Source organism: Egretta garzetta, unplaced genomic scaffold (assembly GCF_000687185.1).
Source record: "Egretta garzetta isolate BGI_Z169 unplaced genomic scaffold, ASM68718v1 scaffold133, whole genome shotgun sequence".
Classification (NCBI taxonomy): domain Eukaryota; kingdom Metazoa; phylum Chordata; class Aves; order Pelecaniformes; family Ardeidae; genus Egretta; species Egretta garzetta.
In genome coordinates, this window is record NW_009259111.1 from 5,437,770 (window position 1) to 5,463,259 (window position 25,490).

At 40.4% G+C, this 25,490-nt stretch overlaps 1 protein-coding gene across 1 annotated transcript in view; it reads right to left on the reverse strand.

Moving 5' to 3' along the window:
- The window catches only part of KCNQ1 (potassium voltage-gated channel subfamily Q member 1), a 320,255-nt gene that overhangs the window by 98,181 nt on the left and 196,584 nt on the right, over nt 1-25,490 (reverse strand). The window contains exons 14-17 of the mRNA XM_035891041.1: nt 18,028-18,103; nt 11,554-11,648; nt 10,809-10,855; nt 9,923-9,984 (exon numbers count right to left, since the gene is read on the reverse strand). Coding sequence (XP_035746934.1) covers nt 9,923-9,984; nt 10,809-10,855; nt 11,554-11,648; nt 18,028-18,103 — 280 coding nt within the window. The remainder of the gene's footprint in view (nt 1-9,922; nt 9,985-10,808; nt 10,856-11,553; nt 11,649-18,027; nt 18,104-25,490) is intronic.

Consider the following 25,490-nt stretch of genomic DNA (forward strand, 5'->3'; position numbering starts at 1 on the left):
TGGAATTTTTTTTTTTTTTTTTTTTTAGAGGGGTGGGTGGGGTGGAGCAGATAGGGTGACAGAAGGTGTGGACTTTGCGCAAGAAAGGGAGTATACCTTCCTTTACTCTGAATCTTTTCCAAGAGCTGAATGGATTCCAACCTGAAAAGACTGCGGCCTGAATAGAGTCCTTTCAACTCCATGCACTTTTCCTCCCCCTGATACTACTGCAAATGAAAATAGAATATTTTAATTCCAGCACGATCACTCTAAAAAAAGATCTTTGACAAGGAACAATTTCGACTTTGATGCATCTAACTTGAGTAGAGGTTCATCCTGCTGTGTCAAAACCAAAACTTGCCATTTATGTTAGAATGCTTTTTGCTCACTCATCTGCAGCACACACACAAAAAATAAAATGCAGGGATGATCTTATGGTCATTTCTTTTTCTTGAACCTATAAGACAGACAAAAGTCTTCTGTGTAGCACACCGTGCACACGTGTTGTCCACTTTAATCCCTTTACACTGATCCCCTCTACAAGGTATTTAGTCCTTGCATTTCCATTCTTCATATTCTACTTTTTATTGACTGCTTATTTTTCTTCTTATCTTCCCTCTGACTCTCACAGCTGTAGGAGTCAGACAGCAAAGGCTCCTTCTCAAGACTATTTCTTTTCCTGAAATCTAAGGAGCACAGGATCATTTCTGGTTTGCAATTTTTTTTCTTTTTGGAGGGGTGGGTGGGGTAGAGCAGATAGGGTGACAGAAGGTGTGGACTTTGCGCAAGAAAGGGAGTATACCTTCCTTTACTCTGAATCTTTTCCAAGAGCTGAATAGATTCCAACCTGAAAAGACTGTGGCCTGAATAGAGTCCTTTCAACTCCATGCACTTTTCCTCCCTGATACTCAACTGCAAATGAAAATAGAATATTTTAATTCCAGCACGATCACTCTAAAAAAAGATCTTTGACAAGGAACAATTTCGACTTTGATGCATCTAACTTGAGTAGAGGTTCATCCTGCTGTGTCAAAACCAAAACTTGCCATTTATGTTAGAATGCTTTTTGCTCACTCATCTGCAGCACACACACAAAAAATAAAATGCAGGGATGATCTTATGGTCATTTCTTTTTCTTGAACCTATAAGACAGACAAAAGTCTTCTGTGTAGCACACCGTGCACACGTGTTGTCCACTTTAATCCCTTTACACTGATCCCCTCTACAAGGTATTTAGTCCTTGCATTTCCATTCCACACCAAATATAAACAGTCTATGCACAAGTATGATAGAGGCTACATTTCAAATCTTGCTTGGGTTTATCTTTGAATGCCAGACAAAACAAGCTTTATGTGCTTTAATAAAAGATGGAGTCATCTCAACTGGCACACCTTACATCCACTTGCATCCCTACTCAAATATAGACACAAACAGCTGATCCCCAAACCAGCATGTAACCTGAAGAATTTTTGAAATATTATCAACTGGTAACGTGTTATTTCATTCCCCCTCCCCCCCGCAATCCCTAGATTTTATAGGATATACTGCATGTTACCTAAAATTCCTCTGGGATTTCTGCTCTTCATAAGCAAGTAGACAGCTATGCAGATCACAAGCAAGCAGCCATTGCCACAGTGTTAAGAATTCAAAGGTCATTAACCAGATCCCAAAGAGGGAAGAAATCAATGAGATTAAATAAAAAAATAAATAAAACATCACATTTCCTGTGATCCAAGAGCTGACACTACAGAAAGAGATCATAAAACATCATGATAGGTTTGTAACACTGCTCTGGAGGCCAGTTCTGTACCTAAGCTACTGCGCCTACGTAATAGCCTGCAGGTTACAGATAGTACTTAACACCCAGGTTATTAAACAATTTCAACATTAATGCAAAAGTTGATTGTTTTTCATCTGTGCTGCAGTAGGATCTAATGATCCTCAAGCAGATGAAATTAGTGCTAACGAATGGATGCAAGTGAAGGCTATTCTGAAGACCTTCAAGTCACAGTGCCACACAGATGACAGGCAGAGAGGCTGCTTGCACAGCCAACAGACCCCGCCACAGGCACTGCGCAGCAATGTTCAGCTGCACGGGGCCGTATGGGTGACCAAATCCAGTGGCAAGCAGCTGTGTATAACAACCCAGCATAAAGGGGGCTACATCGAACAAGACTAAAGTTTATCTCACCCCTTTATCTTGTTTCTGGTGCAAGGCTTGTGGCAGAGCCTTAAAAAAAAAAAAAAGAGTGTAAGAAAGTACATACACATAAAAATCACGCTTTTCCTCTTGTTACCAACTCATTGCTAACTACTGCTGAACTAGAGCTCAGACACACAGGCACCCTGTTCCATAATCCTCAAGCGAGCCCTTCTCCATGCCTTTGCCTAATCTGTCTCTCAGTTTGTTCCTATTCTGGCTACCAAAGGTTCTGGCAGCAGCGCATCCTACGAGCAATTATTTTTTGTTTTCATTTTTAAGACACATGTCTGATAACTTTATTTCACCGTAGCTAGGGAAATGGAAAGCACAGGACACTGGAAATGAAAATCTGCAGTTTTTCTGTGTTTACCCACTGAAATATTATCAGCTTGGTGAGAGAAAACCTATTAACATTTTAAGGCTGCCTAATGACCTAGATTGATGAAAGATGTGCTTAGTTGTAGTCCAATTTATAGAAAATGGGCATCCTCCATCACAAAGTTCAGCATCAAAATTGCTTCCGTATGCTTGTACTTCAGCATCTGGAAAAAGACTAAGGATTAAATTAATAGGGATACTTAATCTTCCATATGCCTCTTAATATTCCTCCACATCCCCCAGGTTATTACTTCTGCATTACTGCAAGATCTATATATGAGACAAGTAACTGCTTGGCAGTGGTTGTTTTGATTTTTATTGATTTTGCATATGCTTTAAAATTTTGATCCAAACCCACAGTTTTTTGTTCTGTTTCTAGCTATCAGGAAGGCAAATCCTCACACACCTATTGCAGAAGCTGCCAGTATTCGACACCTGAACTACCTCACCTATGTTCAGCCTGCAAAGCGCTGGATATTTCCACACTGGACACTTTCTGAAGCTGCCTCTTCCAACTGAATATGTTCAGCCTGCAAAGCGCTGGACACTTTCTGAAGCTGCCTCTTCCAACTGATGACTCATGGCTCTAACCATGGTTCCCAGCACTGACCAGAAATTCAGAAGATGATTGGTTGTCAGTCTTTTACCATCAATTTTTCAGCATCATTATTCAATTAAAAATAAAGCCAGGCTGTCCCTATCCATTACACGTGGATGTGCAAGAAGGCCATCGTCAGTCAAGGCCTTTTTCAAAGTTTGCACTAATTGCGATGTTGCGGCAGGAAGCAGAGTAGCTTTTCCCACAGGCTACAGAATGCCATAAAATATAGACAAAAAACCCCATCAAGGTTTGATCCTATGTTAGATAAAGCAGATATTTCACATAAAATTGCAAGACTGGCCACACATGAAGAATTCTCTTAGGTGAACAAGCTGTCAGCATGAAACCTGGTATTTGTGAGCCCAGTAAGAAGCAGATGAGGTAATACTTTTCTAAGTAAAACTGTTAAACTGCCTAATGCATGCTCTTAGGATTGTAAATATGGAACATCCAATAATGAGACACATGTATATACAGATTTATACCTCCATTTATGACAGAAATGTTGTCACGTAACACATTTGTGTTACTGAGCAAAACTGTATCACATTAACCAAAAGAAAAAACCCTCTCAAAAGCATACAACTTTGATAACACTTAATGCCTCTGCCTACCCTGAAGAAGGAAGGCTGAAATGTTGGCTCATCGAGGCTACCTTATGTTTTGATTAAAAGGTCTGCTTCAGAGCCTGCCAGGCCAAAGGAAAGGTTCCCATCGCCTTTAACAGGCTCTGCAGGATATCCTAAACCTTTCTGTGTTGGATGGGCTGGGAGTTCATTATTAGAAATGACATGATTACAATTTGCCTTGTGATACAAAGAATCATCAAATTTATTAACATTACCGTGAAATTCCCCTGCAATACATAACTTAAGTTCATGCATTTTTGAGAAAATTAACATGAGAAATAAGTCAGATATGAAATCTTTTGCAATAGAGAACAATTAGTCGATCAGAAGGCAAGAGCAGGGAAGAGCAAGAGTAAAATGAGTAATTAGACCTAGACTTATCACAGAATGGCAGGGGTTGGAAGGGACCTCGGGAGATCATCCAGTCCAACCCCCCTGCTAAAGCAGGCTCACCCAGAGCAGGCTGCACAGGACATCGTCCAGGCGGGTTTTGAATATCTCCCGAGAAGGAGACTCCACAGCCCCCCTGGGCAGCCTGTGCCAGGGCTCTGTCCCCCTCAAAGGAAAGAAGTTTTTCCTCATATTCAACTGAAACCTCTTATGCTTCAGTTTGTGCCCATTGCCTCTTGTCTTGTTGCTGGGCACCACCGAGAAGAGTCTGCTCTGTCCTCATGGCATCCACCCTTAAGATATTTGTAAGTATTTATGAGATCCCCTCTCCGTCTTCTCCAGGCTAAACAAGCCCAGCTCCCTCAGCCTTTCCTCAGAGGAGAGATGCTCCAGTCCCCTCACCATCATCAATGATCATTCTGTTCAGCTGGACTATGTTTAACAGGGTTCCAGCCAAACTGGTTTCTAATACATGAATGGAGAGAACCAATGCTCTGGCGAAACAATTACGAAAACGTCATACCACATATATAGATGTTGGAACATACAGGTCTCCACCACTTTTCAAAAGCCACCTCATATAGAGCCTTTGCACTTACTTCTCTTTAAAAGTTTCATACTTGGCACTCACAGTGAAAAATGTATCAAATATATATCATATACCTACAGTTTTACTGAACAAGGGATCTATACGTTTAACAATCAAAGACATTGTAGATGGAAGACAGAAAACCAAATCACCATAACCAGAACTCAAAAGAACTGTGCAAAGAACAGAACTTCCTTTCAGTTTTGGTTTCCAAGATCAGTTCAGATTTCCAGTAGGCAACTCAAGCAGCACCGTAACATTTGTTTTAGGGTTGATGTTTTTACATAAGATTTTTTTTTAATTGATTTAAAAAGTGATGCAATCTGCTTATAAAGTAAATCTGAAAAAGTGAATTGATTCCCTGTTCAGTGTTGCGCTGCATGTCTGAAGATCTGCGTGTTGCTGTTTGAGTTGGTACCTGTCAGAATACAAGGGCTCGCATTTTCAGCTGTGAGCACATACAACGTGCGTATGCTTGGAATGAACATTGTCTTGCAGAATGGTTGGATTCACATTAAAAGGTGTCCCATGTCTCACTACTACATAGCTTCTGCATAAACAGAAATCTCCATTTAAAACTCTACAACATAAAATTTCGCACTAGATAGCATTACTCCTCATGTTCCATATAATTGAAAAAGACTATTATAAGATGTTAGCAGTGACTATTCTGCGCTGGGGGGTCCACAGGCAGGACCTCCTGACACCTGGGGGAGCCTGGTATGTAGGCACAACAGACTGGCAAGAGTCCAGGGACTGCCAATTTTAGCCCTTGCTATATATTCCGGATGATTTTGTGCACTGCCCATCTTTAAGACTAAATTATCTTAGGGAAGCCAAGCAACAAGCCTGGCTGATTACCTGAAAAGTGCAAGTTGTGCCCACTACATCTAAATTAATGGTCAGCAAAAGGTTGAAAAAGAACAGATTAATTTATTCTAAAAAGTTAGCATTATGGTCATTTACAGCCAAGCTACAATTAAAGCAGTGAAAAGAAAAGAGGAGATGTAGCACACAGAAGTTCTTGAGTGCACTGTGGGCTCGCTCCTGGATCGAGCTGCCGGGTACACCCAGAATTAAACCCCTGGCACGCAGCGCGCTCTGCGTGAGGATTAACAGCGCTGTGCACATACAGCTGCGCCTATCTGGAAAAAACTGGCTTTGATTTTGATTTTGGTAGCAAGCCAGCAGTGGCCAGGTTTCTTGAGGGTAGGCTGAACAGTCATTCACAGATGTTTTGGAATAGAGAGAGAGAAGGCTGGTCACCGCAAATAAATTGATTTGCTGCTGTAATCTTGCTCAACAACATTCTCCGAGGGACGGGATGAGTGTATCTGCATGCACACACTTGGCCCACGGCTGCTTAGTGGGGTTTATGAGCTTGGTCGAGGCGCTGCGCTAGCGCAGCTACGTGCCTTCTGGACCAAAGCTGGCCGGTGTCCCGACTGACCGGGCACGGGGGGTGCCTGCGGCCGCCCGCCCTCAGCCGTGGCCATACCCCTTTAGAAGAAGAGAGCATTTCCCACCCTCCGCTTTATAAGCGATAGGGAACAACGGCAAAGTCAAAATGCGCTGCAATTACACGTTGAACTGCAATTTCTTTTCACAAAGGCCTATCGGACTGCGCGGTTTCTGGTGACCTTGACAAAACCACCTTTTGGTTGCTCGCTGAACTTAAAAAGTGCTACGGGAAGGAATCTGCAGGAAGATCCCTGCAAGTGTGATTCATCTTCCTGGCTTTTGGATATTAGGAAACAATCTTTAGTTACGTTATCACAAACTGTATATATTACAAGGTCAAACTTTCACTTGGTGCACAAGATGAACAGACTCTACCAACACTGCTCCCCTCCCCCAAATAAACACGTTCCAAAATTTAAAAGAAGAAAACATGATTTTTTGCTGATTTCAATATGTTGAAACTCAGATTTGTGCCATAAAGTATCACAACGCCTGTCAATACGCTGCTGTTTAACCCTAAGCATTTCATTTGGATAATGTCCCTTTCAGGAGCCGTCCCCTCTGTCCTGCCAGCCATACGTGAGCCTCTAGTCTGTTCGCCTGTGCCACAAGTAGAAAAGCTTTACAAGAGTGACCTGATGCTCCAGAAACAGGATTAAATACTCCTGAAGACAGAACTAGCTTCATTCGTAAAAGCTTCTTGAGTTCAAATCCACCCCACAGAAGCCTACGTGAAAAGGGACCCTGCCTCTGTGATGTGCAAGTAGCAGACCCTGTGCTGACCGCAGGCATCCCTTAGCAGAAGCACCCAAAAGTTCAAAAAATGAAAGTTCAGGGTTTCTTCTCTGACTCTCTGCTTTAACACAGACTTTCTGACAACCGTACACCAGCCTTCTGCTGCAACAAGCATCCTAACGATCCCTGAGAAAGATCTATTGGAAGAACTCAGCTTATTCCTGTGGCATGGTAAGTACCGTGTAAGTTCTTGCTGCAACAGAAGCATCCAAGTAATTTCAGAAGGCTCCGGCTCATCTTAGAATGGCGTAAAGGAGATTTTTTCAAATGCACAGAAGGTGGTGAGATGCTAAGACAAGCCTGCACCCCAGAAAATCGCTTCTTCAGAAGTCCAAGATTCAAAACTAATTCACAAACAGGATGTAACGCCTTAAAATATGTGGCCACCTTAAAAACCAGCTGATAGAGATACCCTTTACGCAGTGTTCAGCTCAGGAAGGATTTAATTGTTATGTTGAAAGTGTACCATGGACTTTACGGGAAAGAGAAGGCCAATCTCAAAGAGTGAAAACACCAAAAAACCCCCTCGCTTTGGCCACCATCTGCAGCAAGAATGTGATCTCAGCACTGCCGGTGTGTTGTCATGTGTACCTCTGTTTGCCGAGTCCAACTGAAATTCTCTATTTTTAGCCTTTCAGCTACTTTCAGATAAAATTCCTGCAGATAGGACTAGCTGTATAGGGCAGATAACATACAACTCTGAAACCACAGATGACCTCATGCAACTGCAAAGAAAGAAGGGTCTGTTACTTGAAACAAGGCTAAAATTTAACCCGGCTATACTAAAATTAAACAGGGAGTGTTTCACAGAACCATTACAAGGCATAAAACAACAGTCACTATAAATTTACGATGTACTTATTTGTTAGGGTGTAAAAAGAGTAATTAATAACCTAAACTAGCTTATCTCTGAGCCAGTACAACACCAAAGCTTTCCCAGGGTCGTTGGAGATATTAGAAATAGCACTGAGAAGCTATTTTAGCTGTCATTTGAGAATCATTTCTCCAAACTGAAAAGTCATTGCTCTTTGTCACAAGTCACAAGACATTTTTTAGTGTTCCACACTTTTAGTTGACATTACGGAGAGAAAATAAATAAATGTAATGCAAGATTTCTGGAAAGGGCTTCCATGTGTAAGAACACACCACAGATCCGAGCAAGCACTGTACAGTGATTCTTAGAAACACAGAATCATTTAGGTTGGAAAAGACCTTTAAGAACATCAAGTCCAGCCATTAACCTAACCCTGCCATTCCACCACTAAGCCACGTCCCTAAGCACCTCGTCTACCCGTCTTTTAAATACCTCCAGGGATGGGGACTTGACCACTTCCCTGCGCAGCCCATTCCAATGCTTGACAACCCTTTTGGTGAAGAAATTTTTCCTAATGTTTGATCTAAACCTCCCCTGGCAGAACTGGAGACCATTTCCTCTCATCCTATCACTTGTTACTTGGGAGAAGAGACCAACAACCACGTCACTACAACCTCCAGGTAGTTGTAGAGAGCGATAAGGTCTCTCCTCAGCCTCCAGGCTAAACAACCCCAGTTCCCTCAGCTGCTCCTCACAAGACTTGTGCTCTACACCCTTCACCAGCTTTAATGCCCTTCTTTGGACATGCTCCAGCACCTCAATGTCTTTCTTGTAGTGAGGGGCCCAAAACTAAATGCAAAAATTCAAGTTGTGGCCTCACAGGGGCATGATCACTTCCCTGCTCCTGCTGGCCACACTATTCCTGGTACAAGCCAGGATGCTGTTGGCCTTCTTGGTGGGGACCTGCCTACTTCACCCCTTCCGTGTGTCACCCTATATACCAAAAGGCACTTGTTCCCTCTAAAATGACATTTATTTCCAATAGATTGAAGTACAGTTCTGAGTACTATCACTCAAGTTTATCTGAAATATTTAAGGAGAAGTGTGTAAGGAACGGATATCTTACAAGAGAATCAATACAGATCGGGGTGCTCAGTTTGCATCCTTTGGGATGTGTTGCTCACACCTCTCTTGGTTTTCAGAATATTTGCTGGATATTTCTTCAGAACAAAGCCTTCATGAGGTTACCACATCCAGTTGTGGAAGAAACTCTCTGAAAGCCCTTTTCCTCAAGAAAAATTTTCACTCCTTAATATCGAATTAACAGTTTACATACATGAATGAAATAATTCTAAGGTAAAGAAATACATTCACCCCCTCACCAAATCACTACAAGAGATCACTAAAGGATTCAAACCATTTCTCATAGCTCTCCCTTTCTTTCCTTAATACCAACATAGGCAAGCCTATATTTTTTCATAATGACATAGTCTCTACCTGTCATCTAATTTTTTCAAGCACAGCCAGCATTCAAATAAAGGGTTACAAAGCACTTAACTGTTAATTTGAGATTATAGAACAAGTCTGATTTTTTCTGGCTTCATGTCTCTTGAAAGGAGAAACTCCAGTTGTCATAAGGAATGAACACCAGGACAGAACAAGGTTTGCTATCGCTCTCTCTGAGGAATTGTAGGTGGAGTCATATAAACAACAGAGCAACGATCAAAGGGAAATCTTAGGGACTGTAATATACTGAGGTATTAAAGGAACTGAGCCTTTTATCTATTGTGGAGGAAGGAAGTAGAGCACTGAGATGTGTGTCATATACACAATTAAAAATAAGAAACCCACACGAGTCCCAAAGGAGACAAAAAGCAATTAAAAGTCTGTTTTTTTTCTTATTCTGTTAAAATGACAAGGAAGAACCAAAAATGCAACCTGCCACAAAAATTATGCTCCATCACCTGGAAAAGCCAGACATCCGACTCTATTTTAAGCCGAATTTTTCCCCACATCCTATGAAACAAGCACTGTTCAATCACAGACCACGTCCTCATTCACTGGCAGTCTAACTGAGGCTTACCTTGTCCTCCACTCTGTTCAGCCTGGCACCAATCGTGTTATTCCCTCGATCTTTGCTTTTTTCTGTGGAACAAGAAAACATTTTCAAATTAATATATGGTGGTATAACAAAATAGCAGCAAGCCACAACAGGGTGTGTTTAAGCAGCCCACCAGCGCAGTGTAACTGAACACCTTTGCCAGGCTGGTAGATCCATTCCTTAAAAGCAGCTTTTTGTTTCTTTTTATAGCATTAGCCCACGCTGTGGCTTTTAATAGCCCTGAAGTTTAAGGCACTTTCAACCTTGGTTTTATGCTTTAACCTGGGAGAACAAAACTGTTCCCAAATTAAGTTAATGTTTTAACTGCCATTTAAAAACAATCTGAAAAAAACCCCAATATGCAAAAGACTCTAAAGCCATCTTGAACAATGAATTTTGTATCATTTACTCTTCCTCCCTCCCAAATGATATAGAAACATGAGTTTGAAAATTACATTAACAGAGAGCTTTCATTAGCCAGACTTGTCACAAATGAACTTGGTACTTTGTGCTCCTTTTCCAGTCTCTTTCCAAAGCTATCAAAGCTGTATGGGAATATGACTGATTTGATAGGAACTCTGTAATCACAGCACACCGTTTTATTGAAAATCTGGTGAGTCTCAGAGAGGCTAGAGCCAACATTTTGAAAACTTCAGTGAAAGTAGGTGCTTTAAATATCTAAACAAGGGCAATCCTATTTTAAAGGTGTCAATGACTAAATATTATTGTGGGTGCCTAAACATCACAGAACAACTGGTTGGATCTGTTTAAAAATTGGGCAACAAAATAAAAAGTACTTTAACAAGTATTTTCCATTCGTTATATCTTCATCAGATTAACTTTAGACACATCCTCCATATTAATTTACCTGAGACGGAGATAAAAAGAGATGGCTTTCCTATGGATTGGTCCAACCTATAAAAAAAAAAAAAAAAAAAAAAAAAAGAGAGAATAATTTTCAGTTTTCATCAGCCTGAACCAGCATCTTCACTTTCTCCAGCTGGAGCGGGGAGACCTTTTCACAAACAAGCAAAGCGAAGTTCAAATAGTTCTGGTTTGTACTGTAAGTGAAGCAGCTGCTTTGGGTTAAGAACAGAAATTAAAAAAAAATAATAACAAAATGGGATTAGACTTAAGAGTGTTCTTTAGCTTCTTTAACTACTGTAAACTTTTACCATGCCCACGGCTTTTCCTCTTTTCCTTGTTCTTCTGCAGCTTACTTGTTGCATTTACCTGTTGTCTCTTAGTTTGCTCTTAAGTGCAATTCTACCAGGGGAGGAAACAGCATTTCACTCTGTACGTGTAACACAGCCCCTAACATATAGGGGTTACAGTGTAGAGTCAAAGCTAGCAGGGACTGAGGCAATACATGTAAGTATAATGAAAACTGTAAGTCCCAATCATCATATTTTTAAGCTCTTTGCTTTTACCTTCCAGTGTGAAAAGAAAACTTTACTTGAATGCCATTTTATATTCCGTAACTTTGCACGGAGCTACCAATATGGCACCCGTAACCCTGTCGGTTTGTGATGCCCAGCCCCAAGCACTGGCTTATTTACAAACATCCCTCTGCTGGTGTTTAGGGATACAGACACTGGACTTCATTGACATACCTCCTCTGTAACTCCTTGATTCGCACCATCAGGTTGAGGTGACCCTGAGAATACTGTTCAATAACATCTCGGACATCATAGGGCTTCCTAGCTTGCTGTAAAATAAAAGCCAAAAACACGCCTTTAAGCCACAAGGGTGTAGGAATGGTCTATGGTAATGTAGATTTTTTCCAAGAGTAAACAGTAAGTTCTTCTAACACTGTGTAAACATTTGAGATATTTTGCTTGTTGCCATGATCATACATTTTTTGTGGAATAATTATGACAGTTCTGATTTCATCCACCTTTTTGTTACTGCAGGTCTATGCGCCTTTCAAGAGATTATCCCCTGAACTTGAGGCCAAAAGAACTTGGGGCCAAAAAAGTATATCTGGCCCTTTGCTCACAAGTTTGTGGTCACTCTAATATTGGTGCAAAGAATGACCAGGGAGAAAGCCCCATGTCTATAATTTGCACTTCATACATTGGAAAGCCTTAATCTGACCTACTAGTAATAAAAACACTTCTGTGTAGTACTAAAGATAAAGATCGCAATTTTAACCAATAAACGCCAAGACTAACTGGAAAGCAAGCGAATGAACTTGTCAAAGTGCAGTGAGAAACTAAAAATGTCTTAATCTTGCATCTAGAAACAGAAGTCCCGTCAGTGCCACAGCTACATAAGAGAAGCAGCAAAGAAGCTCTAACATGACAGAGAAGAGGAGAGAGGAGAAGGGTATAAACTTCACACATTAGGCTGAACAGTAACACCTGAACTTATGATTTGCATAAAACTTTTTCTTAAAGATGCTAAATCAATCAAACAGTACAGTAACAATAGATGATATGCCAGCATACTGGGTGGACTTGATGATCTTAAAGGTCTTTTCCAACCTAAACGGTTCTACGATTCTAAGCCAGGGGGCTCATAAGAAAGATGGGGACAGATATTTTAGTAGGCCCTATAGCAATAGGACAGGGGGCAGGGGTTTTAAACTGAAAGGGGGTAGATTCAGACTAGATACAAGGGAGAAATGTTCTGCAATGAGGGTGGTGAAACACTGGAATGGGTTGCCCAGGGAAGTACTGGAGGCCTCATCCCTGGAAACAGCCAAGGCCTGGTTGGATGGGGCTCTGAGCACCCTGCTCGAATTGAAGATGTCCCTGCTCATTGCAGGGGCGTTGGACTAGATGACCTTTAAAGATCTCTTCCAACCCAAACCATTCTGTTATTCTATATTTCTGACTCATTTGTTATGCTGCCTATAGATACTCTGTAAATAATTTTCAAGATTTGGTAAAAACCTTGGTAACACTGTGTTGTAACTTTTGCTTTCTTGCATCTTTTGAGAATGAGGAAAAAAGTTTACAGTGGTAGATTCTAACATACCAGAATTTGTATCCCATTTGAGGTCTCAGAAATATTTTGTCACCTGTACTTCAAAAGCAGGACATGTCTCTGTACTGCTTAACCTTATTTCACATGCTGCAGGTTTTCCTCAATTCCACGCCACAAACACCTTCCTTTTTAAGCCAAAGGAAAGCAGGATGCCATATAAAACCCAGGTTGTGTCACCTTCGTACAGTCCCCTGCACCTGCTTGGGAGGTAGCTCCCACATTTTAGAAATCATTACTTTAATAATATCACTTCATAAAAAAAATTGTATTTCATTCCGCCATATTCCCCAAAGCCCATTGCAAACCCTGGGTGAATGTGAGATGCTCTCTAGTGGAAGGCTAAATGGGAATGGGAATTGGTTCAATCTAACCACAGAGCACACAGAATTATTCTTAAGAACCCCGACTACACATATAAATCATACCTAACATCCACAAAGAAAAAAATAGGATTCAACGATGGCATTAAGTCCGTAAGTCTTTCCATGGACTAGTACTGTAAACATGATGATATTAAAAAGAAAAGCATTCTTGGATTATTTTTGTACTGTAATGCAAGAGAGAAATCTGCAAGATCAGCTGGAAAACTCCAGGTTCAGAAAAGTTGTTCAGCGAGAATAAAGATGCAGAGCTTTCTCCTGCCATCCTTGTACTCCGAAGCAAGTGTCTGACAGTAGAAAGAGTAGGCAAGTCCCTGCCTGGTTTTAATTTACTGCTTCTTTTTCTTTAAAACAAGAACTGAAAACCTGGAGTAAATAGAATTTATGAATGAAGTTTAATTTCTGAGTAGGATAGGGCATTTAATAGTCAGTACTGATTATTCTGTAATTACTTCGCATTGAAAGCTGATCTTTCAAGAGAAAACACTCTTGATGCCGACAACCTGTTAGTTATCTAAAACGAAAACACCCTGCAGCAGGCAATGGATGAGTATTGAAGAAACAAAAGTAGAAGCCAGCCCCACAGCTTTCCTTAACCCCTTCTCTTTACTTTTGTCCCTCTGCTAACTAGCCAATAGTCGTGGCAAAAATCATTTTAAATGGCTTAAAGTTTCCTTCGTCAAATACAGAAGTTTGCAAAAGGCACAAAACCCAACGCCAAATGGTAAATGTGCACCTCCGGCCGTTGCTGTTCCCTAGTAACTGCATGCACAGGGAGGCAGACCCAGGAAAGGGAGAGGGGAATCTGTGCAAGGGGAATTTCTGGGAAATGTAACCAAATAACAGTCAAAAAAATTGGATAGAACATCCTTTGAAGCACAGGACACGCTGAACTACATTGTTTGTACAGCCCAGTATGGAGGCGAGGAAAGATTACACATACAATTCGTGATTCATACCATGACAAATGAATTAGGTAAGATGATGAATTGTAAGACCACAAACACCAAGATTTTCCAGTGAAATTGTAACAAACCAGGCAACAGTTACTCATGTCACCAGTGGAAGTCCAACCTGTATTTTTAGTTTACGCTCTGTATAGAATATTTGCCATGGTGAAAAACATAACACAAGTTAAAAACGTATTATAGAAGGAAACAGATTTACAACAGGAAGAATTTACATGAAAAGAGAAAAAAAAAAAGATTTCAAAATGATAATAGGGAACCAGATCAAATCCCTGATGTCTGGATCTGCGATGGATATCACAGTTGTATCCATGTGCGTAACTCTTAAGATGTTTAGAAACTTTCTGAAGTGGAAAACAAAGGTTATTTACTCATGAATCCAGCCAATGGATTAACCGAGTATGGTGATTTTCTTTCTGAAATTCAGTTGTGAGGGTAGACTGTGCCAAAGACATCTGATTTATAACTAATATATGAAATTCATTTTTGGTACACAATTTGAAACAGCCCTGCAGACTTTACAAGGGCATAAACACATCCATAAAAAGGTATTAATTCTTTATAATATTCTGCTTCGTTCTTAGACGGACCTGTATTCAAGCCTGGACTTTAAAATGGAGCATAAATTTCTCTCCTCCTTTTAAAGAAGAAATGATGCCCAAGTGTGATGCTTCACAAAGAGTTGCTTTTCATGTCCTTTGAAATTTCTTTGTATCCCTATTTAGCTTGTATTTATTTATTTTGTTTAATTTTTTTAAACAGGAAGTCTCTGCTTTCTAACTGACTTTTGTCCTTGTGGTGCCATCACCCCCTGTTATTAATGGAGCTCTTAAATAAAAAGTATATCTACACAAATTTAGGCATACAGGTGTATCCTGCAAACAGCTGGTATAGTTTAAGAACCACGTCAGGTTCATGCTGGGACCTATTTTGCAAAATTTTCCTCTTCCTCTCCTTCTTATGCTCCCCCTCCCCCCCCCCAAAAAAAAGCTTCAGAGGCATCTCTAAAAAATACTCCTTTTAAGTGCTAGGCTTGCAATTACTTATGTTCCAGCTAATTTTAAGCATTAATAGTCCAATGGACTTCAGCTGGGTTTTTTCCAATAGTTCCAGAAAAAAAAATAATCTGAATTTTCTTTTATGAAGATACATTGTACATAAACACAAAAAGCTTAGAAGGAAATAACTACCATAATACAGCCATGCAGACCTCTTAAATGCTGAAGGATACGTTTTTAAAATGCATCTTCTGCTTTACCTTAATTTCAGATATTGCATCGGACTGGTCATTAAAACCTGTACAGTCATTACTTGGCACATGTTTAAACATTTTAACTTCTTATGACTATTTTATGTGCATACAATAGAACAAAGCAGATTTACAACATAGTTTTGAGGAAAGAGTAATGACAGTGGTTATCTCTTAATTACAGGAGAGATTTTCAAAAGCACCTTGTGGCTTGAATTTCAAGGTGATTTTGTGCATTAATTTACTTGGGTGCTTTTGAAAACCGTACCTTCGGTGCTCTCCAGATTTTTAAACTCGGTCATAACCTTGTATTCAGAAATCACGGAGAAGTATCAGATATCCCCCGTACATTCCTATTGGAAGATCCTGCTTCTGACAGCAACAGCCGTGTATTGCTTGTACACAGGACTGACTCGAGATACTTTTAACTTCAGCTTAACTGGCATTTTTAGTTCTTTAGTAGCAGCTCAGGAAGAAGACAGACTGCTAAAGAAGGATGAGAGACAACCCTGTTGAGGGATTTTGTAGATGGCCAAGACCAGGCCTTTTGCAGATGCGAAAGTGAGAGTACAACTGAGAAGCCAGATTAGCAGCCTGGATACTGAGTACAACCAAGTTTCAAGTATGGACTGAATAGTCCCATTCTATTCAGTCAAATGCTTTTTCAGCTTCTATCAAGTCATCTGCCGCAGGGGAGTTTCATTTATTTGCCAGGTGGATAATGTTGCACACAGTGTTCAGGCATTTTCGAAATCTGTTTTTGACAAATACCACTTGGGAAGTAGATATATAATGTGTAGATTTCTTGTTTCTAAGCAGTTTAGTTAATACCATGGCAAATATTTTATGATCTAAATTTATGAGAGCAATGATTCAGTAATTACCACAGAGCAAAGGATCACAATCAGGTTTTAGAATGAGAATAAATCAAAGTTTAATGTAACCAGCCACATTTAGGCAGTTTCTCACAGACCAGCAGTGGACACATCACTGCAATGGGCCACATCCCTTGCCAAGGTACATGTGCTGACCAGCAAGTGTTAAGGAGCTTCTCAACAAAATGACTATAATAATTATTTTCAAGTAGCCCAGATACTGTACCTTTCTTAATTTTAGTCTAATAAAAAACCCAGGTGAAATGTGCTAGCAGAATCTTTCTGAAAGTGCTCCCTTCTGAAAGTGCTCCCTCCATGACCCTGGACATGGGAGAGCCCTGGACACAGGAGATTTCAGCCCATATGGTGACAGTCTGAATAAATTATACATAACTGAAACAAATTTCTGAAAAGCTCAGGCAACCTTTGCCATAAATTAGCTCACGGATTTTAGTAAAAATAAAAAAAGATTCAAAGTAGGAAACCGCTGAAGAATTCAGGCAGTTGTTCTAAATTTCAACGAGGAAGTCAGAATCACAGTTTTGAAGTAGCAGCAAGCATCGCCTTACAGAAATGATGTTCTCTTGGACTGTTATCATCATCATTATATTTTTGATTCTAAACTTTTGCACCCTTCAAGTATGTGAAGGTAAAAGGACCCCCCCACCTTTTGGGAGGACAGATTAAGGGCCAGGAATGCTTTTTAGTCTATCGCAAGCAGTAGTGCCGTGGTCTTATATGAAAATGGATGTGGACAGTTAAGCCCTTCTGTTTCTTTGCATTTTCAGTTGTGAAGCCTGTTTTCCAGGGATTGTCCCTCATTAATTAATTTTAAGTAACGTAATATATTTCTTACATATATATTCACCTGGTTTAAATCAAGCTGAAGGCTGCTGACACATGGGTGTTTACCGGATTAATGAAATTGATTTAGAAACCACATTCTTAGAAGGTTTGCAGTCAGATTTTTTTTATTCAGACCAGGCAACAAGGTTAATTAGCTACTGCCAAATGCTTACGGTATGGTAGCATCACAGCGAGTGAAGTGGCACACAGGAAACGTAGGTCAGTGGGGGCCAGAGGAGTCAAGAGAACCGATATCTCACAAACTTGAAAGGAGGGCTCCTACCTATGCAGGGGGGTGAAGGGAAAAGGAGGGAGAAACCTTCCAATATGCTAACAATTTTTCACCCCAGTTTCTTATCAGGGCTTCATTATCACGGAGTAAGAGACAGAAACAAGGCTGAGGTAGTATTTTAATCTCTAATCCTCCTGACTCGGCACGACAATTTAACATACAGCTCAGAATTAATGGAGACATATGAGAATGTTTGTACTGTGAGAAAGAGACAGTGATAACAGAGGGTTAGGGGTCAAGTCCATTAGCAGAAAATAACATTTTAATTCAGCCTGCATTTCAGGAGTTTAGCCCATTTCCAGTGCATCCACAGCCGACTAACCTGCTGCTAAACAACCACCCTATTGAAGGAGGGAGAGAACAGAGGGCGTAGCTCACCATTACCAAAAGGAATTGTGTTCCTCTCCCTTAAGTTTCTAAAAGAAACAATGAATCAGGAGAATAAAAGGGTTTATTTAGAAAAGGAGCTTTCTATTCACAACTCACCTGAAACTTTTTCTTGGCCACAAAATACTGCATCCTACGAATCACCTTAATTGCAGCACGGTGGTGTTCTCGCAGCCTGTGGGAAAAAGGAGGAAGGTGAGGGGAGGCCAAGACCATCTCCATCCAGACAATAAAAACAACAGCCTGCAGTAAATGCTTTGCTAACATGTGAACATGTAATGCAAGCAGTTGAGATTCAGCCTGGGAGCACAATACACTGTTATGTTGACCTTCTCCACCTTCCAAGGCGGCTATAAAAATCCAGAATTTTATCTGACCTATGCTAGGTTTGCATACATTTGACAATAAAAAGGGGTGTCCACATAACCTCCTCCTCTGATGTCTAAGAAAACTTCCACCCATCCTTCCCAATTTCTTCTCTGAAAAAACCCCAGCTCTCAAGTTCCCGCATATTCAGCCACACACAGCTTTTATGCGCGGTCACTCTAGAATTCCAGCTTTTTGGGTTTTTGGTTAGGTTTTTATTGGGTTTTTGTTTGTTAGTTTGGGGTTTGTGTTGGGTCTTTTGTTCCCTAAGTCTTGCACAATATGTTTCTGCACTTACATGAATTCGTTTTTCAAAATTTATTAAAAAAAACCCCAACACTTTGAAGATTTTTGAGCTGGCTGCTAAACAATCCCAATGATCTTGTGGTAGCTGAATGCAACATCCTCGTGCACACGTAGCCCAACACCAAACTGAAAGTGTACATAAAGACAATATAATCTGGAAGGTCTTTAAACAAACATACGGCCCTTTTCAAGCACACGCATATGAACTGAAAACAGAATTAAAAAATAACAATTTGCCCTTTGTACTTTAAAATAAAGTATCGTAAAGTTGTCATAGTATCCGGCATCAGTTCTTAAACAATTCATTAAGAGCAAAAGATATTTTGCATTTTTCAAAGTTTGCAAAAATGATGGATTTTTCCTTTTAACATTAAAATATCAAATCAAACATTTAAGCTACGCTGATGATTTATTCTATTTGCCCATTCTATTACTCTTATCAAGACACACTTATATAACACTATTGCACAATCTTTCTTTCCTTTTTGAATGTGTGAACATCTAGAATTTCTAACTCTCATCCCAATCAGACTTCTAGGCATGGCTCTGGGGAAGCAGCAGTAAAAGCAGAGTTAGATATTCCAGATGTTTTATCTTTAGAAAATTATTACCAGCAATGATGACAGACAGGCATATTGAGATGTCACTAGGCAGTGCTTTCTGTCTGTACTGAACCTGACAGCATTCATACTCACTGTGGGCTGGAAAAATAATATTTAAGTTCTGTACAGGTTTGGGTCTTTGGTATGATATAGCATGGGATCACCCAAGCCTCTTCAGTTGAGTATAACCTCCATTTTTAGTGATTATTCACACATTTCCTCAGGACAAATTTCCCCCAGCAAACAGAAGTTCTGCACGCGCAAGTGGAGGATGTCTGTCCTCTGAACAGCATGGCAAGTGCAGCTGGGGTGTTCCCTTTCTGAAAACTTACACATTTTAGGGGGAAAAGACTTTTCTGCAGAGCCAAAACCATTTTCTACTTGTAGATACTGCCTCTCAGGTGGTTTCTTTTTGTTACAGAAGTTGTTCTGATTTAGCAATGATATCAAAAAAAGATTGGTTTCTCCAGATACAGTGTAAAATACAGTTGCTTTTCAAACTAATAAAGTACAGCTTTTCACTACAGGTCTACAGATCGCTAAGACTGTAAAAGCATTTCTATAAAGTGACTGTGCCTCAATAATTATGCACTGGTCCATGACGCTGCAGTTGGATCTATATAGGAAGGCCCTTCCCTCTTCGTACCCTACCCAGGTGCCTCAAGTGTGACCTGCTCTAGGTCCCCGCTCCCGCAGATTTGACTGCAAGATCATGGTTCATGTTATAAAAATGGAAATTCTCTCCTCCTAACTGGGATGGCTGCCCGTTTGGATCGAGTCCTGGTGAATGGAGTTAGCCTGATGCTAGTTCATGGTATTCCCGTTCTGTGAGCCCTTCCTGCATCGCTCTGCTCTAGGGACAAGGACGACTGCCCCCAAAACCAAAGGAAATAAAGTGTTCTGGGTTTTTAAGTTCTGCTTCACAGAGGTGGCAGCCAAAAAGATAAAAGCTGTTTAATTTGCTATTAAATATCAAAGATGTGGAAGGGCAACTGTCATGCAGCTATACATCTTATACATAAACACACATAAAAACATCTTATGACAAATAGAAATAAATTTCTATTGCAATAAAACTGCACGTAGTGTTTTGGTTTATGCCTCATTTACTCTGGGGTCTTCTTCACAGTCCATTATTTCTGAGTAAAGTATTTTTCTTTGGGACCGATGGTCACTAGTAAAATACACCAAATCCCACATTTCTCTATCTAGGTGATGACTCTCATCTATAAGCAAGACAGACGGATAATAAAAATCATATTCACCTTTCAGTGAAATAACCAAACTATACCACCAAAATGATTTTCCAATGCAGCTAGTTTACATCAATCATTGCTCAGTGCTAACACGAACTTCCAAGCCAGGAGGGAAAGTTAATATTCTCATTTTCTTCCTTCCCATTTACAGCTCCAGTAGGAAACCTGACAGTAAGCTTGTTTCTGCTTATGCTGTAAAATCTAATTCTGCACAACAGGCTGTCCTGATTCCCCGAGATTAAATGCTTCTGCGATGAGGGAAGGGAATAAAGGATTTAATTAGTAGCCAAGGTTATGATTCATGGTTGTTTGATCTCCTTCACAAACTGGTAACAAATGCTTCAGTAAATTGAGAGTTTAACCATTAACTGGCGATATTTGTTTGTTCAGCCACTTGTGACATCTCTGAATTCTGGTTACAGAATGTCTGTCTGCAACCTCGGGGGACATGCAGCATGCTCAGATGCTAGATAGCCACTCAACACATTACTGCCCGCAGAGCCACAGTTCCAAGAATACCTTTTTTTTTTTTTGTAGAAGCGTGGTGGGAAATGACATCATCTGAGTTTGCTTACAGACAGCAGCAACATACCTTCACCGTGCATGCATCCCCACAGCAAGCAGGAGACACCCTTTGGAGATGCACTCCTGGGCAGAGCCAGACTCCCAGGGCAGAGCTGCCCTCCCGCAGCCCTGCGGACAGAGTGTTCAGGGAGTGCTGGGATACTCCAGAGAGCCCACCTCCTGCAGCTGAGATCCACATTACACATTTGGTTTTGCCTAACTCTGGGAGGAAGCTCGTTCAATCAGTCCATTAGCAACAGGGTCAGCAGACAACATTTCTGCCCTTTTGTTAACGAAGCTATTTGCCTCTCCTGAGCATTCATCAGGCTTAGAGCCTCACCCCACCATACCCATTAATCTCATGATAACCAACACCTGAAGGGATTTGCCAATCACCATTTGAGTGATTCCAATAACCATCAGCAAATTACCTTCAAAAATAAACTGAAGTAGGTTGTATGCCTGTAAAATCAAGCTGAGGATTACTGCTTCCAATACTAGACAACATCTCGGCCTGCACCTTTCCAAAGAAAAACTGCTAAGAGCTTTCACTGGCTATCAATAATTTTCTTTCTCAATATAAAAAGAGCATCAAGATCACCTTGAACATGGCACATACTATGTGTGGTTTCCTGTGGACTTAAACTCTTAGGTCCTGAAGCTGCCAATGAAGCCTTAATATTGTCAGAACCCATAGGAATGATCTGGAAGGATGAAGGAGAATATAACAACTCATCAACAACAGAAAGCCATCCCGGTCAATAGATTCATACAAACCTATGTTATTTGTAGGTAAACATGAGGCTTTCTTTATTTGTGTACTGAAGAAGTAACCCATTGCGGATGTAGGCACTCCTCAATGCATGAGGAATGAGGATAAAAAAAAACAAACAACAATGGATTGAGCACCCACATTACAAAAGAAAGTCCGACAGAATAAAATTACTAGAAATCATTAGTTTCTCCTTCCTCCTTCTGTTGTTAGGATACGTAACCTGCAAGAAGTTGTTTGGAGGAAACCCGATCTCTTCAGAATTCTGGACTGGAATTTCACGTAATTTGGAAAACAAGCACACAATGAAGAACTTGGTAATTTTACAGATGTTCTCATTTGGTTGGAAAGCTGTTATATATTTATAAATCATAGAATCATATAATGGTTTGGGTTGGAAGGGACCCCTAGAGGTCATCTAGTCCAATCCCCCTGCAGGGAGCAGGGACACCGCTAACTGGATCAGGTTGCTCACAGCCCTGTCCAACCTGGCCTTGAATGTTCCCAGGGATGGGGCCTCCACCACCTCTCTGGGTAACCCGTTCCAGTGTTTCACCACCCTCATTGTAAAGAATTTCTTCCTTATATCCAGTCTAAACCTACCCTGCTTCAGTTTAAAACCATTACCCCTTGTCCTGTCGCAACCAGCCCTGCTAAAAAGATGGTCCCCAATGTCCTAAACTATTATAATGGAGCCATTTGTACATTTGACTGCAATATTATTATTCATGTTTCACAACACAGCCAGCCAAAATCTCAGTAGGTTTCCCAAGGTGTGGCTCATTCCCCAGTGCCATGCTCATAGTGAAGGTCACCGGCCTCTGCCAGCACCCGCCTGCCTCCTTCCTGCAAGGGGACCAGCAGGGCCACCCCAGAACACTTGCTGGGACCAAGGCTGAGATTTTTGGTTACAAAAACCAGCTGGCCTTACAAAAAAGGAAGCGAGCAGTTGCATGGTTTGGTTGGTTTATGTATCAAGAAAAATCAGAACTTTTTTTTTTAAATGAAGTTTTACAAGATTAATCCCTATTCAGAACTACACAATTCTTTCGTTAAAGAACAAGAAGGAAAAAACAATTACTAATAGAAATATTTATTGTCCTTACAAAGCTGCTGAATTTTATATCAAATCCTTAGTAATGCCATTAGAAGTTTGTTCCCCTTTTCATCTCAGGAAGGTGTTCTACATATTGGTTTATTGTTAACAGAAATATTAAAGCAACAAGACAGAGGAAAGGTGGTGCTAATTTCCTATTTATAACACTTGCCTTTTTGTTCATTTGTAGAACATTTTAGTATCAGGCCCATAATGTCTGGCACAGACCTCCCAACGTACACGGATGCTGATATTATCGGAGTTAAAAGGTCAATGCTGTCTATTCAAAGTGAGTTTAGCAAGAATGAAAACTCAGTAGGAGAGAGCCACAGGTTTATAATATCTTTTACAAAATGCCTATTTCTCAGTAAACCTAACACTGATTTGAAGTCAAGCTCAGTTTTCAAACATATTTAAATTCTCTGCAGTCGTCTTAAATTTCTGACTTAGGACAGAGCTAAAATACTAAGAAAGGAGGCTGAAGTTGGTTGGCCAAAGCTTTTGGCACTAATCATTATTTAGACTTGAACTTTATCTTTAACACATCAGATTTTAATAACATATTCTGCATGTGAACTGAAATATTTTTTCCTTTCAGGCACTGGAAAGCGTTCCTTGTCACCGAATCTGGTGGACGAGATTCAGAGTAACTACATTAAGCCATTTCATTAGTGCATTTATGTCTAATGAAATCTTTCATCGTTCGTCCTCCAGGGGCTTTTGGTATAGAATTTGCTGTGGCTCAAGTTATTCTTGTCTTTTCACACGTTCTGTCATTCCCTGCCCATTACAGTTGATGGGGGTCTCTCTATACCAGGCAGCATTTTAGATGCGATAAATTGGAAGGGATTAGGTTGCATTGCTGCGTATTCTGTAACAGGAAATGCTTGATCGTTGTACCCAGGAACAGAATCAGAATCACTGATTATTTCAAATAATGTGGGCTACCCGGCTTTTCCTGTCATTTGTCGCTAGAGCTTGGCAACTGTTGTTTGCCATCGTTATGATACATTTATCAGGGGCTCTCAAAATATACCCTCACCCATAAATGATTCACAAAAAACATCTTAAGGGCAAACCAGTAAAAGCTGCCCAGAAGTGTTAGAAAAGTATGAGGACACTTGAGGAGCAAACCACTTACAAACCTGAAGTTTTATTAAATGGGCTTCAGCCAAGCTTAGTGTTTACATAAATGCTCCCATAACATTTTCGAAGTATGAATATGTTTATTTTTAATGGACAAAGATTCTTTACTAGACTTTGCCCTCTGGACTACCCATCCATTCGTAAACGTAAAATTAGAAACTAGTGATAAGACAAATGAAATTAATTCAGCTACCTCCTCAGTCCTTGCCTCCAGGGTCTTCACAGGTTTAAAAGCAAAAGAAATACAGAAATAGCTGTACGTAGAACAAGGAGCATTACGAACAGCAGGTAAAACAGATTTTTATAACTTCTTTGGTCTTAGCAGTCAAGGGCATTCTAGCAATTATCGACGAACAGCTAATCTGTTTATGAAATATTTATGTCTACTGAACTCTTACTCATGTGTGCAAATTGGTCATGAACAGGTAAGGTTTCACCAAATGCATTTGTTCATCCAAGCATTGAATAATTCAACGTCAGCAGCAAATGATTTCAATGAAGATGTTTGATTGATAATTTCTATAGAACAGCATGTTTCGAGTGTTTAATTTTAAAAATACGAGCTGCTTTGACTTAAATGCATGTGTCTCATAATGTAATTTCTGTTCCCTACCTAGGGGAATGCAGGGGCTGACTTCCCACAGGAGCATTAGTTATTATAAATATTGCAAATATTCTGTAAGAGTAATGGCAAATTCACTCTTTTGGTGAACCCTTCAGCCCGTAAACATCTTGGTTATTAGTTACTGAATGTGAACACAGTCCCAGGGGAATTAGCTGAAGCTGAACTAACATTTGTAAGCTCCTCTCCCCACCATGTCTTCTCCCAACTATTTGTGGTTGACCTTTTTTTTTTTATTTAAAATATGCAATTTAAGCCCACAGTCACCTTTTAATGGATTTCTATTTTATTTTACAGCAGCTTTCATGTCTCCCTTCTCAAAAGTCACGGGCTTAACTCAGAAATCCTTTCTTACAGTTATAGCAATCCTCTTTTTCTCTACAGATAGTCTGGTTTGCTTGGTTTGCAGATTTTTAATGGACATGCAAAAAAGAACAAGTTTAAAAAATAACATTGCCTTTGGAGGATTCTGATGTTTTAATATCTTCAGTTAATAATAAAAATAGCCCACTATTATAAGAAATGTTTTAAAAAGGAAAAACATGGTGTAGGTTTTTCATAGTCGTGCCATCGGAGCAAGCCAATGGAGGAAGCCATCAGCGAGATGCAGCCTCCCTGCGGGGTGGGCAGCTCGGCAACCATGGCTCCGAGCCTGATGTGATCGCCCCGGTGCTCAGCTGCCTCTCAGCAGGGATGCGACCCTGGCACACTGCTGGAGAAGGGCACACGCGCTGGGTTCAGCACAGCACTGGGGATCTTCTCCTGCTCTGGGAGCCTTCACCCAGCTGGTGAGAAACCTGATCAGCCACATTTGGCAGGTCAGAAAGAATCC